The 16106-nt window shown below is 35.3% G+C and overlaps 1 protein-coding gene across 2 annotated transcripts in view; it reads left to right on the top strand.

The window, feature by feature from the left end:
- Positions 1-14951, top strand: part of LOC101897605 (coiled-coil domain-containing protein lobo) — a 34197-nt gene extending 19246 nt beyond the window's left edge. For both annotated transcript variants that reach the window (XM_059127247.1, XM_059127246.1), the window contains 4 exons: positions 1924-2105; positions 14252-14464; positions 14522-14743; positions 14798-14951. In XM_059127247.1, coding sequence (XP_058983230.1) covers positions 1924-2105; positions 14252-14464; positions 14522-14743; positions 14798-14854 — 674 coding nt within the window. In that variant the 3' untranslated portion in view covers positions 14855-14951. The remainder of the gene's footprint in view (positions 1-1923; positions 2106-14251; positions 14465-14521; positions 14744-14797) is intronic.
- The last annotated feature ends 1155 nt before the right edge of the window (positions 14952-16106 follow it).

Genomic DNA, 16106 nt, shown 5'->3' with positions numbered 1-16106 from the left:
CAAACAATACGAGATTGACTTAATGTACTTCGGCTGTGAGTTGTCGAGCTGTATCATTTGCGAACGAATCGCCGGGAAACGTTTGGAAACGTTTGCTGTGCGAAATGATGACTGGTACATTAAGAGTTGTTATTCTTAATATTGTTTTGTTTATACCCTCCACCATACTATTAAGGGTATATTGACTTTGCCATTCCGCTAGTAACTCCTCCTCCTCGAAATACTCATGTCAGATCCAACAAAGTATATATATTCTTGATCAGCTTAAAATTCTAAGTCGATTTAGCGATGTCTGTCTGTCTGTCCGTCTGTCTGTTGTAATCACGCTATCTTTCGAACGAATTGAGATAAAAGGGTACAATTTTGCACACATGTTCGTAAATAGGCCATGTTGGTCACGTTTTATTTTGATGATTTTAGCTACATTATTCACAGTTTATTTCAAGTTTGGAATTTGAATATGCTAATGGCTTATGACAAACAAAGTCTATGTAGGTTCACGTCGTAGAGACCCCAATATAACGGCTACATTCGGTATTTTTAAGATTTTAAAAGAATTTTTAACGGATTCTATTTTTTGAAAATTTCCAAATTTGTTCCAAATGGTGGAGGGTATTCAAAGTTCGTCCCGGCCGATTTTACTGCTTTTTAACTTGTTTTTTACTTGTTTACACTGTATGATGGTCAAACAAATGAATAAAAAGTAAAAAAGCAGCTAAGTTCGAACTTTTAAGGAAATTGAAAACTTTCAAAAAGAAAAAAAAAAATATATGAAAATTACCACTTAATTGGGGGACTATACGAAGACGTCAACCTTTTTGTCATATGCTGTAGTATCCATTACGAACTTTAAATACGAAATTTGGTTCAATTCCGGTAAATAATGTCGCTAAAATCATGAAAATACCGACTATCGGGAGGTACCGTCATAGGGGGGCTATATGAAAACGTGGACCTATATGACCCACTTACCATTAAGATCTTCCAATACGAAATTTGAAACGATTCCGGTAAATAATGTTGCTGAAATCATCAAAATACCGACTATCTGGAAGTACCATTGTATAGGGGCTATACGAAAACGTGGACCGACATGGCCCATTTACGAACTTAACCTGCCTACTGGCAAACTATACGTGAATGCAAAATTTTAGCCCTCTATCTTAATTCGATCGAAAGATAGCGTGATTACAACAGACTGACAGACGGACATCGCTAGATCGTCTTAGAATTGAACGCTGATCTAGAATATATATATACGTCAGCACTCGAACCCTTTCGGAAGCCAAAGCGCAACTTCTTAACCGTCCAAATGTTCAGCGTCGCTGACATTTTGGACAGATCATTTGTTCGGCCCAAGGATGAACGCTACAAAAATTGTAGTTAATCGGAAGCGATTTAGATGTAGCTTCCATAAATATCTTCGTGTGATTTTAACTGATGTTGGAACATTCGACTACTTTTTTAAGCCTAGAAGTATTGAAAATTTGGTTAGAACCGGTTCTTATATAACTCTATAAATCCCACATATTGTTTCATCCGATTTGATATTTAAACCCCCAGAACCGACTCAGAAGTACTTCTTCTAAATTTTATCGAGATCGGTTCAGATTGTGACATAGCTTTCATATATATCTTACCTATTTCACATAAATTGATTGTTATTTGTTACAACTTAGCTCCACTAAGTATGTGTAGAGGGTGGTGTATCATAAAGTCTTTCTTTACTGGTATTGTTTGGTATGTTTTTTTTTTGTTGGACTACAGAAACTAGGACTTTGCAACTCTGTGTGAAGGGCGTATGAAAATATTACTATAGCGAATTATTTGAAATACCTTTATCATATAGGTATACTAAATACAGTAAAATTCTCCGTACTCTTGGATACTCTTATCGACCTCTATTGGTTTTGATTTTTTTAGAAATTGTGCGGAGTATGGACCCAAATAGACCAAAGGAATTATACTTTTCGGCGAATGTTCGACGAGATTCGATGGAATATCTAAGAGTTGAAACGGGTCGGATTATTGTAAAAAGTAAAGATCGAAGGGATATGTGTTTCTACCAGGAATTCGAATTTAAGATGGGAGGAGACGAGCTAAAGGTAAGGATTATTATTGGCGGCAAAAACTAAACAATAACTTCCTGAAACCGCTTTTAACTATTGGTACTTTCTTAAAACGATGATTTTTTTTCACAGTAAGAAAGAAACATCTGTATCTTGTATCGAACATCGGCTACTATGCCCACAGCCTAGCATGTAACTAAACAAGTAAAATAGTATTAGTCGATTTTGCCAACAGATGTATATCCCCAGCCTTGAGTTATGATTATTTAAACTGTTGGCCCTTTATGGAGGAGGTTCTGAAGCAGTTGGCCTATATTGAACAATTAGTATCAGATCTAGGATTGATATAAATATTACAACGAGTCGCAAGTTATGACATATATAAGTGTTGGAAATTGTGACCCTTTGTAGGTGAGGTACCAGAAGGTGTTGGCAGATATCTCTCTAACGTTAGCAAAAATATTTGAATGTGTAAAATTTGAAGAGAGTCGGATGCTTATTTCGCTTTCTTTGAGCGCTTTGTTTTTCAAAAATCTTAAACCTTTGTGGGAGTGGTACCAGAAGGAATGGTCCGATCTCTACCATATTTATAACAGATCTTATGTTTATGGAAATATTAGAATGTGCCAAGTCTTAATGGAATCCGATGTTAATTTCGCATTTTATGAGCTTCATGAATATATTGAATTTGAAGACAATCGGACTATTACATCAAATTTTATAAGGGTTGTAATTATTCAAAATTTTGACCCTTTGTGGGGGAGGTAGTTGATGGAGTGGACCGATATGGTCCATTTTCGGAACTGACCTAGCATTGATGCAAATATTAGAATATGCAAAGTTGGAAAAAAATCGGAGTATCCTTTCTCTTTCTGTGCAGTAAATTATTTTCTTTGAAAATATTGACATTTTGTGGGGGAGTTACCAGAAGGAATGGACCGATATTGCCCATCTCCGAACTCGATCTAAGTTTGACAATAATATTACGATGTATCAAGTTTGGATCAAACCGGATACTCCCTTCGAAAGTTATCATGCGCACCAGCCAGACAGACGAACGGACGGACATCACTAGATCGACTCCAAATGTCCTGAAACGGATTTGGTCCAATGAGACCTAGGGTCTAAAACCGTTATTTCGATGAGACACGTTTTGGCCGTATTAAATGATATATACCCTCTGTGGCCATATGGTGTATGGGTAAAAAAAGCAGCAGACACGAAAATTTAAACTCATCTCATCTTTTTCTACATCATACATTTATCCTCTGAATTTATTGTGTGAATAAATTTAACAACAAATATGATTCGGATTGCGAAACGAAGATCGAGTTCGGTGACGGGTTCATTCCCTCTGGTACCTCCCACACTAAAGGTCAACGTTTTAATGAAATATAATTTAGCTCATAAAAAGAAAAAGAATTGTAAAATTTTGTTCCAACTTTGAAAGACCTAATATTTTATCAGTGCAAGATCAGATGAGAGAAGGGACGCCTTCTGGTACCTCCAAACAGAAGTCAAAATATATTTAAATAAATGGACATTGGCTGAGGGGGTACATTTGTCATCAAAACCGACTGATACAATCACAATAATATTTAAATATATTTTCCACAGACACATTTGAAGTAATTGATCAGTTATGAGGCCTATCGGATAAGATTTTGTATGTAAACGTACTTTAAGTCATTTTTTATGGTGGAGGATATACATTTTTAGCCCGGCCACACAGCAAGTCGTTTTTACATGCTAATTTTTTACAGTCGTTAAAACTCTGATATATGAAGCAGTTACATCTTCACATTATACAATTAAAGCAAGATAGGGTATGCTTGAAAATATTGTAAGAAATGTCAGGATACATTAAATAGTTAGGCTTAATCCAATTATTGTTGTTATTATAAAATCAACGTTTATTTGTTAATAGAGAAAAATGATAGGGAATACCATGGTTTTGGATAGAGGCACCAAACCTCATCAGTTTCTTTGGTTCTCCCGGGGAATATTCTCCTTTTTATTATAAACAAATTACAATCTCTGCCGAAATAGAAGAGAGAACAATGATACGAAGAAACCCCAAATTTGTTCTAAATCTTACAACCGCACTTATAAACATCTTCATATTTGTCCGCTATTATGCGTTAATGAAATCAGCATAACCACGTTAGTTTGTTAGGTCTCTTACAAAAAAAAAAAAAAACCTCTATTCGTACCTTGTGTATAAAAATAACAGTGTTGTCATTTGTTGGGATATCATAGTTATTTTGTTGCTGCAGATTAGCCAACGTTCCCCATGGAAAGCATTACCACCTTTCTTTACTAATTGATAAATGTTGTTTTTATAAAAATAACAAACAATGTGATTATGCAAGAACAAAATTACTTCGGTATAATAAAACAAGTAGGCAAAGGCGATACTCGTGCGGGCCCGACCATATGATAGTCTACAATCCTATTACGTATTGAAAAGCCGGTTTAGGTTCAAATTCATTTTGGTACATTTCGTTTTTGAAATAATGTCATACAGTCCTGCACTATATTTACGCTCTCCGTCGTGCTGATTGGCATTTACAACAATTTCACACAAAAGTTTTAGTCCATTTTACTCGACTTCTTCCCTGTCCTATACTCTAACCTCAGGCAAAATTCCATTTCTAATGATTGTTAATTGTGACCTGTAGAGCGACGACAAAATCAGGAAATTTTTAATTTTTTGATCATCATTTTTAAAAACAATATGCTTTAATTCTTACCCTCCCCCAACACAAAGTATTGTAAGCTAAACAAGTAACAAGTAAAAAAGCAGTAAGTTCGGCCGGGCCGAACTTTGAATACCCTCCACCATTTGGAACGAATTAGAAAATTTTCAAAAAAATAAAATCCATTAATTTTGTTTTATGGATTTTATGGATTTTTTTCTTTACAATATCTAATATAAAGAGGTGCCGATATATGGGGGTATATATGATATTGTGGACCTATTAAGACAAATCTATGTCTGGGTGTAAAGTACTCACAAGGAACTCCTTGTGTGGATTTTCAGATAATTCCATTGGAAAAAGTGGCTAAAATCATCAAACTACTGAATATCGGGGGGTACCGTTATATGGGGGATATACGACATTGCGGACCTATATAGACAATACCCTTTCAGGGGGTAGAGTGCTCACAAAGAACTCCTTGTGTGGATTTTCAGACAATATTTTCATGTGGCTAAAATCATCAAAATACCAAATATCGGGTGTATCGTTATATGGGTGCTATACAATATCATTAACCTATATAAGAATTCTCTGTCGGGGGGTAAAGTGCTCACAAGAAACCCCTTGTGTACAATTTCCGTTGAAAAATGTGGCTAAAATCATCAAAATACCGAATATGGAGGGTACCGTTATATGGGGGCTATACGATATCGTAGAACTATATAGATGATTCTCTGCCGAGGTATAAAGTACCCACAAGGAACTCCTTGTGTGGATTTTCAGTCACTTCCATTGAAAAATGTGGCTTAATTCGTCAAAATACCGAATACCGGGGGTTACCGTTATATGGGGGCTATACGATATCTTGGACCTATATAGATAATTCTCTGCCGATGTATAACAAGGAACTCCTTGTGTGGATTTTCAGACAATTCCGTTGAAAAATGTGGGTAAAGTTATCAAAATACCGAATATCGGGGGTACGGTTATATGGGGGATATACGATATCGTAGACCTATATAGACAATTCTCTCTCGGGGGGAAAAGTACCCACAAGGAACTCCTTCTGTGGATTTTCAGGCAATTCCGTTGAAAAATGTGGGTAAAGTTATCAAAATACCGAATATCGGGGGTACCGTTATATGGGGGACATACGATATCGTAGACCTATATAGACAATTCTCTCTCAGGGGGTAAAGTATTCACAAGGAACTACTTGTGTGAATTTTCAGACAATTCCATTGAAAAATGTGGCTAACATCTTCAAAATACCGAATATCGGAGGGTACCGTTATATGGGGGCTATACGATATCGTGGACCGATATAGCCCATCTCCGAACTTGACCTGCCTGCAGACAAAAGAGAGATCTGTGCAAAATGTTAGCTTCTTATCTTAATTCGTTTAGACTGTAGCGTGATTAAAACTGACGTACAGACGGACGGACGGACAGACGGACGGACAGGGCTAAATCGTCTTAGAATTTTACGCTGATCAAGAATATATATACTTTGTTGGGTCAAAAATGATTTTATCGATTTTTTAATATACCCTCCATACTATGTATGGTGGAGGCTATAAAAAGCAACTAAGTTTGATACACTCCACCATTTGGAAGGAACTTGAAAATTTTCAACATATACCTATTTTGATATATATCCGATATCTTGACTATCTTTGTGCATTTGTTTGTAACATGGAGAAGGAATCGAGATAGAACCCAAGTTACTTTTAAGGATCTTCATATAATCCCTTTCTGGGTCCATTTATGCATGTCAGTCAGTCCGTCTGTTCATGTCTTTTCGTGAACAAAATGCTGGTCGCATTTATTATCCGATTGAGATGACATTTTCAAAACAATAATTGTTTGGCTTAAGGATGAACCCTATTGAAATTGGTGAGAATCATTTCAAATTTAGATATAGCTCCCATATATGTCTTCAACCGATGATTATGCACCAAATGACCAATACCAGTCCTATTGACCTGAATGATGGCATATCCGACCGAATTCAGTCTCGAAGCAAGTACATATATACGTTTCATTCGATTTGGTGTCCAACCCTCGTAATATGGACTCCCCAAGAATGATATTTTGTACCAGATATCAGATACAGCCCAGAAATACCTCTGATAGATTTGAAAAAAATTATTAAGATCGGTTCAGATTTGAATATAGCTCCCATATATATCTTTATTCGATTTAAGGTTTATTGTGCACCAAACGGCTAATGAACTGAATCTTGGCAATTCCAACTGAATTCATCCTAGAAAAAAGGACTTCAAATTCGGAGAAAATCAGTTCAGCTATAGCTATAGCTCCGGCTTCATCCGATTTGGACCTTTTGACTGCCAAATTTTATCGAGATCGGTTCAGATTTTTATATACCTTCGATATACATCCTAATCCGATTTTACGGTTATAGTCCACCATATGTATAATATCAGCCCGAAATTGGATAGATTTTTTCATATTTAACCGTATTTTTCTTTTATTTAAACTCAGTCCGGTATGACTATTGCTCCAATAAATATTTTTTAATATAATTCTCATCTAAGTCACATCATGGACTATACATTAATGTTATTTTGTACTAGAGGTACAAAAGCCTCCGTCAAATTGTCACGATCTCAGCCAATACATTCTAACTACTTTATTGGTTCATACAAATTAGAAAATGTTGATTCCTTTACTGACCTCGGTGTTATTCTAGATCCTAAACTACGTTTTCATTTACATATTGACTCATGTGTTAATAAAGCCAAGTCTGTACTAGGTTTCATAAAACGCTGGTCTAAAGAGTTCGATGATCCATATGTCACCAAAAGATTATTTATAAGTTTAGTTCGCCCAATATTAGAGTACGGATGTATTCTGTGGAGTCCTTTTTATAAATGCTACTCAGATAAAATCGAATCAGTTCAAGTTCAATTCCTGATTTTTGCTCTACGGGGCCTTAACTGGAACCCGACAGAATTACTTCCACCTTATGAAAATCGTTCACTGTTAATTGATCTCCCAACACTTGAAAGGAGGCGGTTTATGCTAAGAGCGTTATTTATTATCAAATTAACACGCGGTTTGATTGATTCTCATTTTTTAACTGGGGAAGTTACTTATAATATTCCTTCTCGTAGAACTCGTCATTTCGAACCTTTAAAGTTATCTCTCGCAAGAACTAATTTCGCAATCAGTAACCCATTGAGATCCTTATGTGTAATTTACAATAGTCTATGTAATAGTATTTGTTTAAGTAATTCGTTGAACTCTATTAAAAGATCTATTCTCCACATGTGATTGTATATGTTCACTTACCTATTTTTTTTTTATTTTGAAAAGATCATTTTTGCGGCACCTGATCTACATCTCCCTTTGCGGAACCAGTAGACCCAGCCTTTGAGCACTAGTTGTCAAAATCTTTAAGTTCATTTTAACGGCACCTAGTCTTCAATTCCCTCTGCGGAAACAATAGACACCAGCCTTTCAACAGTAGTCTTTGCTTAACACATTATTTTCACTCTTATTTGTTTATATTTGTTATATCTATATATATAAAAATCAATTGTTGTTTGTTGGTAACGGAATCAGTTGAAAACGGCTGGACCGATTTGCATAATTTTTTGTACAAACGTTCGTCATACCCCGAGTTAGGTTTTTAAAGAAAAAAATATTAACCATGCCTCCTTTTACGCCCACTATTACGATTTATGTAAAATCTTTATATTTGCCAAAATAGTGAAGATATCGGTTTGATAATTATTACACGAGATGCTGTTGGCTTTCCATCCAACCCTAAGTACTTATTTAGGGGCTGAGGAACTCGCCTACTTTTAAATCTATCTCTCTATATGTAAAAGAAAGTTGTGTTAGTTACTACTCTTATAACATAAAGACCGCCAGTCTGATTTTAACGATTTAGACAAATTCGGAATTGCCTCTTGGCAGAAAAGAATAAAATCCAAAAAAATCGCGTAAAAATGTGAAATTTGAACATTTTTATTTTGACTTTTAAAATGTACAATAGTAATGTTTTATATTGCATATTTTTTTTCCATTTTGACTTACTATTTTCGAATGTACATTTGTAGTGTTTTTATACCCTACACCACAAGGTGGTCAGGGTATTATGTCTTTGTGCATTTGTTTGTAACAGGCAGAAGGAAACGAGATAGACCCATAGTTCCTTTTGATGATCTGCATAGAATCACTTTCTGAGTTGATTTATGCATGTCAGTCCGTCTGTCCGTCCGTCTGTCCATGTATTCTTGTGAACAAAATGCAGGTCGCATTTATTATCCGGTTGAGATGAAATTTTGCATAGATCATTTCTTTGGCCCAAGGACGAACCCTATTGAAATTGGAGATAATCGGTAAAAATTTAGATATAGCTCCCATATATATCTTCGTCCGATTTGCCTTTTATTGTGCACCAAACGTGTAATATCGAATAGTATGGAATTTTGCACATACACCTAAATTAGGCCTGAAAATATGTATGCCAAATTTGATCGAAATCGGTTCAGATATAGATATAGCTCCCATATATATTGTTCATCCGATTTGCTATTTTTGTCCACTGCCGCCGTAATATGCACTCTGTAACAACAATATTTCGGGAAATATATCAAATGCAGCTCAGAAATAACTTTGCTAAATTTTTTCCAGATCGGTTCAGATTTGGATATAGCTCCCATATATAACTTCGTCCGATTTACCTTTTATTGTGCACCAAACCTATTTTTTTTTATTTTGAAAAGATCATTTTTGCGGCACCTGATCTACATCTCCCTTTGCGGAACCAGTAGACCCAGCCTTTGAGCACTAGTTGTCAAAATCTTTAAGTTCATTTTAACGGCACCTAGTCTTCAATTCCCTCTGCGGAAACAATAGACACCAGCCTTTCAACAGTAGTCTTTGCTTAACACATTATTTTCACTCTTATTTGTTTATATTTGTTATATCTATATATATAAAAATCAATTGTTGTTTGTTGGTAACGGAATCAGTTGAAAACGGCTGGACCGATTTGCATAATTTTTTGTACAAACGTTCGTCATACCCCGAGTTAGGTTTTTAAAGAAAAAAATATTAACCATGCCTCCTTTTACGCCCACTATTACGATTTATGTAAAATCTTTATATTTGCCAAAATAGTGAAGATATCGGTTTGATAATTATTACACGAGATGCTGTTGGCTTTCCATCCAACCCTAAGTACTTATTTAGGGGCTGAGGAACTCGCCTACTTTTAAATCTATCTCTCTATATGTAAAAGAAAGTTGTGTTAGTTACTACTCTTATAACATAAAGACCGCCAGTCTGATTTTAACGATTTAGACAAATTCGGAATTGCCTCTTGGCAGAAAAGAATAAAATCCAAAAAAATCGCGTAAAAATGTGAAATTTGAACATTTTTATTTTGACTTTTAAAATGTACAATAGTAATGTTTTATATTGCATATTTTTTTTCCATTTTGACTTACTATTTTCGAATGTACATTTGTAGTGTTTTTATACCCTACACCACAAGGTGGTCAGGGTATTATGTCTTTGTGCATTTGTTTGTAACAGGCAGAAGGAAACGAGATAGACCCATAGTTCCTTTTGATGATCTGCATAGAATCACTTTCTGAGTTGATTTATGCATGTCAGTCCGTCTGTCCGTCCGTCTGTCCATGTATTCTTGTGAACAAAATGCAGGTCGCATTTATTATCCGGTTGAGATGAAATTTTGCATAGATCATTTCTTTGGCCCAAGGACGAACCCTATTGAAATTGGAGATAATCGGTAAAAATTTAGATATAGCTCCCATATATATCTTCGTCCGATTTGCCTTTTATTGTGCACCAAACGTGTAATATCGAATAGTATGGAATTTTGCACATACACCTAAATTAGGCCTGAAAATATGTATGCCAAATTTGATCGAAATCGGTTCAGATATAGATATAGCTCCCATATATATTGTTCATCCGATTTGCTATTTTTGTCCACTGCCGCCGTAATATGCACTCTGTAACAACAATATTTCGGGAAATATATCAAATGCAGCTCAGAAATAACTTTGCTAAATTTTTTCCAGATCGGTTCAGATTTGGATATAGCTCCCATATATAACTTCGTCCGATTTACCTTTTATTGTGCACCAAACGTCTAATATTTGTCCAAATGGGATTGAATTTGGCACATACGACCGAATTCAGCCTAGAAGGTAGTATGCCAAATTTGGTGATGATCGGTTCAGATATAGCTATAGCTCCCATATATATTGTTCATCCGATTTGTTGTATTTGTTACCTACAGCCGTAATATGCACTCCGTAACAACGATATTCAGGGAAATATATCAAATACAGCTCAGAAATATCTTTGCCAAATTTGATCGAGATCGGTTCAGATTTAGATATAGTTCCCATATATATCTTTATCTCATTTCAAATTAATTTTGCACCAAATGGGCAATATAAGTCCGAATTTAAAAGATAAAATGCTTCGGCATATTTAGTCCTTTGAATTTTAAATTATAATTATAATCATAGCGTGTATGATTGAATTCTCCCATAAAAAACTTTTAATTATTAAGTCGAGCTCATCTAAATTAGCAAAGTGGTGTAGGGTATCATAAAATCGGCCCCGCCCGACTTTAGGACTTTCTTTACTGTTTTTTTTTTAATTCTAATATGATGTGTAGGTTTTTTTGGGTAGTATAAAGCCATATCGGATAAAACTGTTATTTATAGTTTTTATGTATTTATTCGTAATACCCAATAAATAAATACATACATACGTTATGGGGTTAATTTAAAAAAGTGGACCTGCCCCTTTCATATGACAATAAATTGTCAAATGAGAACACAAAATGCAAAATCAGTCAAATACCGACTATAAAGAGTAGTAGTCTTAGTCTTGAGGCTACCTGGGGTAAAAAACCCTGGGGTAGAAAATCATCTTACAGATAATTATCCTCATAGGAATTTATTTAAGTATAGTCCCCACATTAGTATACCCCCAAGTCCACTTTCCCAACCAATGTGTGGTCAGAAAAGAAAATTTTGTAATCTATTGAATTCGTAACCCCCAAGAGAATATTGGTTGGGAACGTAGATTTGGGATGTACGTCTATATAACGTAAATTGTGGCAGAAACATGAAAAAAATACGAAATTATAAAGTAACTTTATTGGATCTCCACCGCACAATTTAAATGATAAATAATTAATGCCCATCTTACGGTAATCGGAGCAAAAGAGTAATTTTTTTGGCTATTCTGACAACATTCTGCGTTCAAGTATGAGGTGGACAAAACTGAATACCACGCAGTACGGGATTTTAAACGTTGGAAATACAAATTTCAAATTATAGCTGATTTGAATGCTTTTTACAATATCAAAAATTGATCTGAATTTTGACATGGGGCTATTATAGATGTTCTTTATCATATATGTATTTAACACTCAAATTAAAGCCTATATCTGAAAAATAAGATCAAGCTATTCAAAATATCTAAAACCGACGGTAATTATAATTTTTGCCATGAATATTAATTTATATTTAGTCATGGAGTCATTACTCATAATCAAGTCATTACTTATGATCAAAATTGGAGTAATTATAATGGAGTCATTACTTATAATCAAAATTGTGCCGCCTACATAAGTCAGATCTGTGATTTATTATGCTTTAAAGACTAAAAGTACAGGCCGGCAACGCGGACCGGGCCAGCTAGTTTGTTATAAATGTTATATGTTTTGCTCTAATTCCTTTCTCTATAGTGTATTTTTAGCTATTACTTTGCCGGCTGATGTACTAGACTGTAGCTGGCACCACTAACTCACAACTAACCCACCATTCCCGGTCTTTGGTGTGTACGCGCTCCCTACGTATGGGGAGGTCGCCCCCTCGGTCGGCAGGGGTGGGAGTGAGAGGCGTGGGAACGAAAAAAAAAAATCGATTCTGAGTTGGATATAGTTCCCTAATTGTGACTACTCAACTAAGGTTCATCTACTACTTCACATAAACCCAATATTAGTTTTTTTTGTTACAAGAGTTCTACTAGATACGTATAGTGGTGTAGGGTATCATATAGTCGGCCATGCCCGGCTTTTGACTTTTCCTTACTGGATTACATAAACGTTTCGGTCTACTACAGCTGCTAAATATTGTCGATTAATCCCAAACTCTAGCCCCATGCTAAATTCCGGGTTGATTGGTCTAAATTTCGTGAGGATGGGACCATAATTGCGTTCTGATAACATCCTATGTGCAATCAAACCTAAATTAGATAGTGTTATAGGGTAAACAATTACAACAACACTCTTTTATGTAAAAAATATCAAAACAAATGCAACAAGTTGTTTGGTTTGGTTTGGTTCATTTGAAATTGTAAAATTCTTTAAAGATTTATTTCTTAAAAATTGATTAGTAATTCATGAGGTCCATACATAAGTTGTTACAACTGAACTATTATTTTTCTTACAACTGAATTTGAGTATTTTGTAAGCAGTTTTCTTTTATTCTTTAAAATTACACCTATACTTTGCCGTGTTAAGCTATATAAAAAAGCTGAATACCCTCCACCATTTGGAACGAATTTGGCATTTCTCAAAAATGATAAAATCCGTTAAAATCTTAGAAATACCGAATGTAGCCGTTATATTAGGATCAATACGACGACATGGACCTGCATAGGTAATTTTTTTCATAAGCCATTACAATATTCAAATGCGAAACTTAAAAAAATCGGTGAATAATGTATCTTCAGTCATCAAAATAAGGATTATCGGGAGGTACCGGCTATACGGAGACCTGAACCTGCACAAACAATTTTCTATCTTAGGATTTAGTATTCATTGCGAACTTTAAATACCAAATTTGACACAATTCCGGCTAATAATGTCGCTAAAATCATCAAAATACCGAATATCGGGAGGTACCTTTATATGGGGGCCATACTGAGACGAGGACCTGCACAGACAGTTTTCCGTCTTAGGCTGTAGTATCCATTACGAATTTCAAATAGCAAATTCAAAACAATTCCGGTGAATAATGTCGCTAAAGTCACCAAAATACCGAATATCGGGAGGTACCATTATATGGTGGACCAAAATATACATGTTTTTAGCCTTCTATCTCAATTCGTTCGAAAGATAGCGTGATTACAACAGACAGACGGACAGACAGACACATAGACAGACAGACGGACATGGCTAAATCGTCTTAGAATTTTACGCTGATCAAGAATATATATTCTTTGTTGCGTCTGACATGAGTATTTCGAGGAGTTACAAACGGAATGACAAAATTAATATACCCTCCATAGTATGGTGGAGGGTATAAAAAATGATAATTGATTATTGGCTGGGCCCTACCTTCATTTCACTGTACCATGCTTCTTCATAGCAAACGTGATGCCAAAGCGTTTTGACAAAAAAATGCCTGTTCACATTTTTACTAATTTCTTATCATATCAATCGTATCGTAGAAAATTACGCAGAGGTTCAAACGTAACTATTCTATACCGTCATGGAAGGATATTGCAGAGCGCACGTTCCAGTTGATGCAGCAACGAATACATCTGAAATTTCATTACTCTCCAGGTGCTTTGACAGCGTCAACATGTGAAATAAGCAAGCCACCTAAACCAGATTATGGCCAAGAAATCATCTATGACAAGGCATTGACAAGGACATTTAAGGCATTCATAATCAAATAATAACCATTTTTCAATGCAACTAAAACTTCTATATTTTAGGCAAATAATGAAGTGCCAGAACCCTTACAACTGGAAATGTATCGCCTTATTATGGATCAGCTGCAAAGTGAAGACATGGCCAAAAAGAGTTTTAAGAAGCTATCGGATGAAATAATCGCAATTTTGGATAACCGTCGTAATGAAATGGAACATCCAATACTACAATTTCGACTATTTGATTCAATGCGAAACGGTGCTGCTAGATCCAAATGTTTGAAAGAGGTACAAATGTCAGGCTTATCTGCGATCTGTACAATTATTTTTTAATTTCTCTAGGTTTTGGAGGAAGGAAACGAACAGGATCATTCTCAGCATAAAAATGACATCTGTTGAATAAAATCAAATTGGGAAAACATTGGCTGGTATTATGTGGCACTTCATAGTGTATTTCACACAGTTTATTTTTGCAATATATATTATATCTAATAAATTTATTGTAATAAATAAATATATTTCGTTTACCCATTGCACCTCCGTCACCTGGAGGTGGTTACGCTACTATGTGTTCCACCCGGACCGAAAACATACTGCAGAAAGCACTACACATGTCCGCTTTCCCGCCATTTTTAATAGAGCACAATAGAAGTTTGACAAATATTGTTAATTCTTTTTGCAATATTAAAAAAAAAAAAAAACAAGTAAAAAAGCTGTAAGTTCGGCCGGGACGAACTTTTAACACCCTCCACCATTTGGTACAAATTTGGCAATTTCCAAAAAATAAAATCCGTTAAAAATTCTGTTAAAATCTTAAGAATACCGAATTCTTCTACGACGACGTGGGCCTGCATATGCAACTGTCGTCATAAGTTATTACAATATTTAAATGCGAAACTTGAAGAAAAATCAGTTTATAATGTAGCTAAAATCATTAAAATACCGAATATGGGGGGTACTGTTATATGGGGGCTATACGAAGAAGTGGACCTGCGCAGACAATTTTCTGGCATGGGCTGAAGTATACACTACGAACTTCACATGTCAAATTTGAAACAATCCCGGTAAATAATGTCGCTAAAATCATCAAAATACCGAATATCGGGGGGTACCGTTATATGGGGGCTACACGAAGACGTGGACCTGCACAGATAATTTTCTGTCTTAGGCTGTAGTATTCATTACGAACTTCAAATGCCAAATTTGAAACAATTCCGGTGAATAATGTCGCTAAAATCATCAAAATACTGAATATCGGGAGGTACAGTTATATGGGGGCTATATGATAACTTGGACCTACGTGGCCCATTTACGAACTTAACCTGCCTACTGGTAAACTATACATGTGTGCAAAATTTTAGCCTTCTCTCTTAATTTGTTCGAAAGATAGCGTGATTACAACAGACCGACGGACAGACGGACAGACAGACAGACACACAGACATACGGACATGGCTAAATCATCTTAGAATTTTACGCTGATCAAGAATATATATACTTTGTTGGGGCTGACATGAGTATTTCGAGGAGTTACAAACGGAATGATAAAATTATGGTGGAGGGTATAAAAATAGTAAAAATCATTTTATTCTTGTATATTCTGTCCTTTTATTCGCACATGAGACCAATAATCGATTAAAATGTTATGTAAA

Source organism: Musca domestica, unplaced genomic scaffold (assembly GCF_030504385.1).
Source record: "Musca domestica strain aabys unplaced genomic scaffold, Musca_domestica.polishedcontigs.V.1.1 43, whole genome shotgun sequence".
In the NCBI taxonomy this organism is placed as follows: Eukaryota; Metazoa; Arthropoda; class Insecta; order Diptera; family Muscidae; genus Musca; species Musca domestica.
Note: the sequence above shows the minus strand (reverse complement) of the source record. Positions and strands in the feature narration are given on the sequence as shown.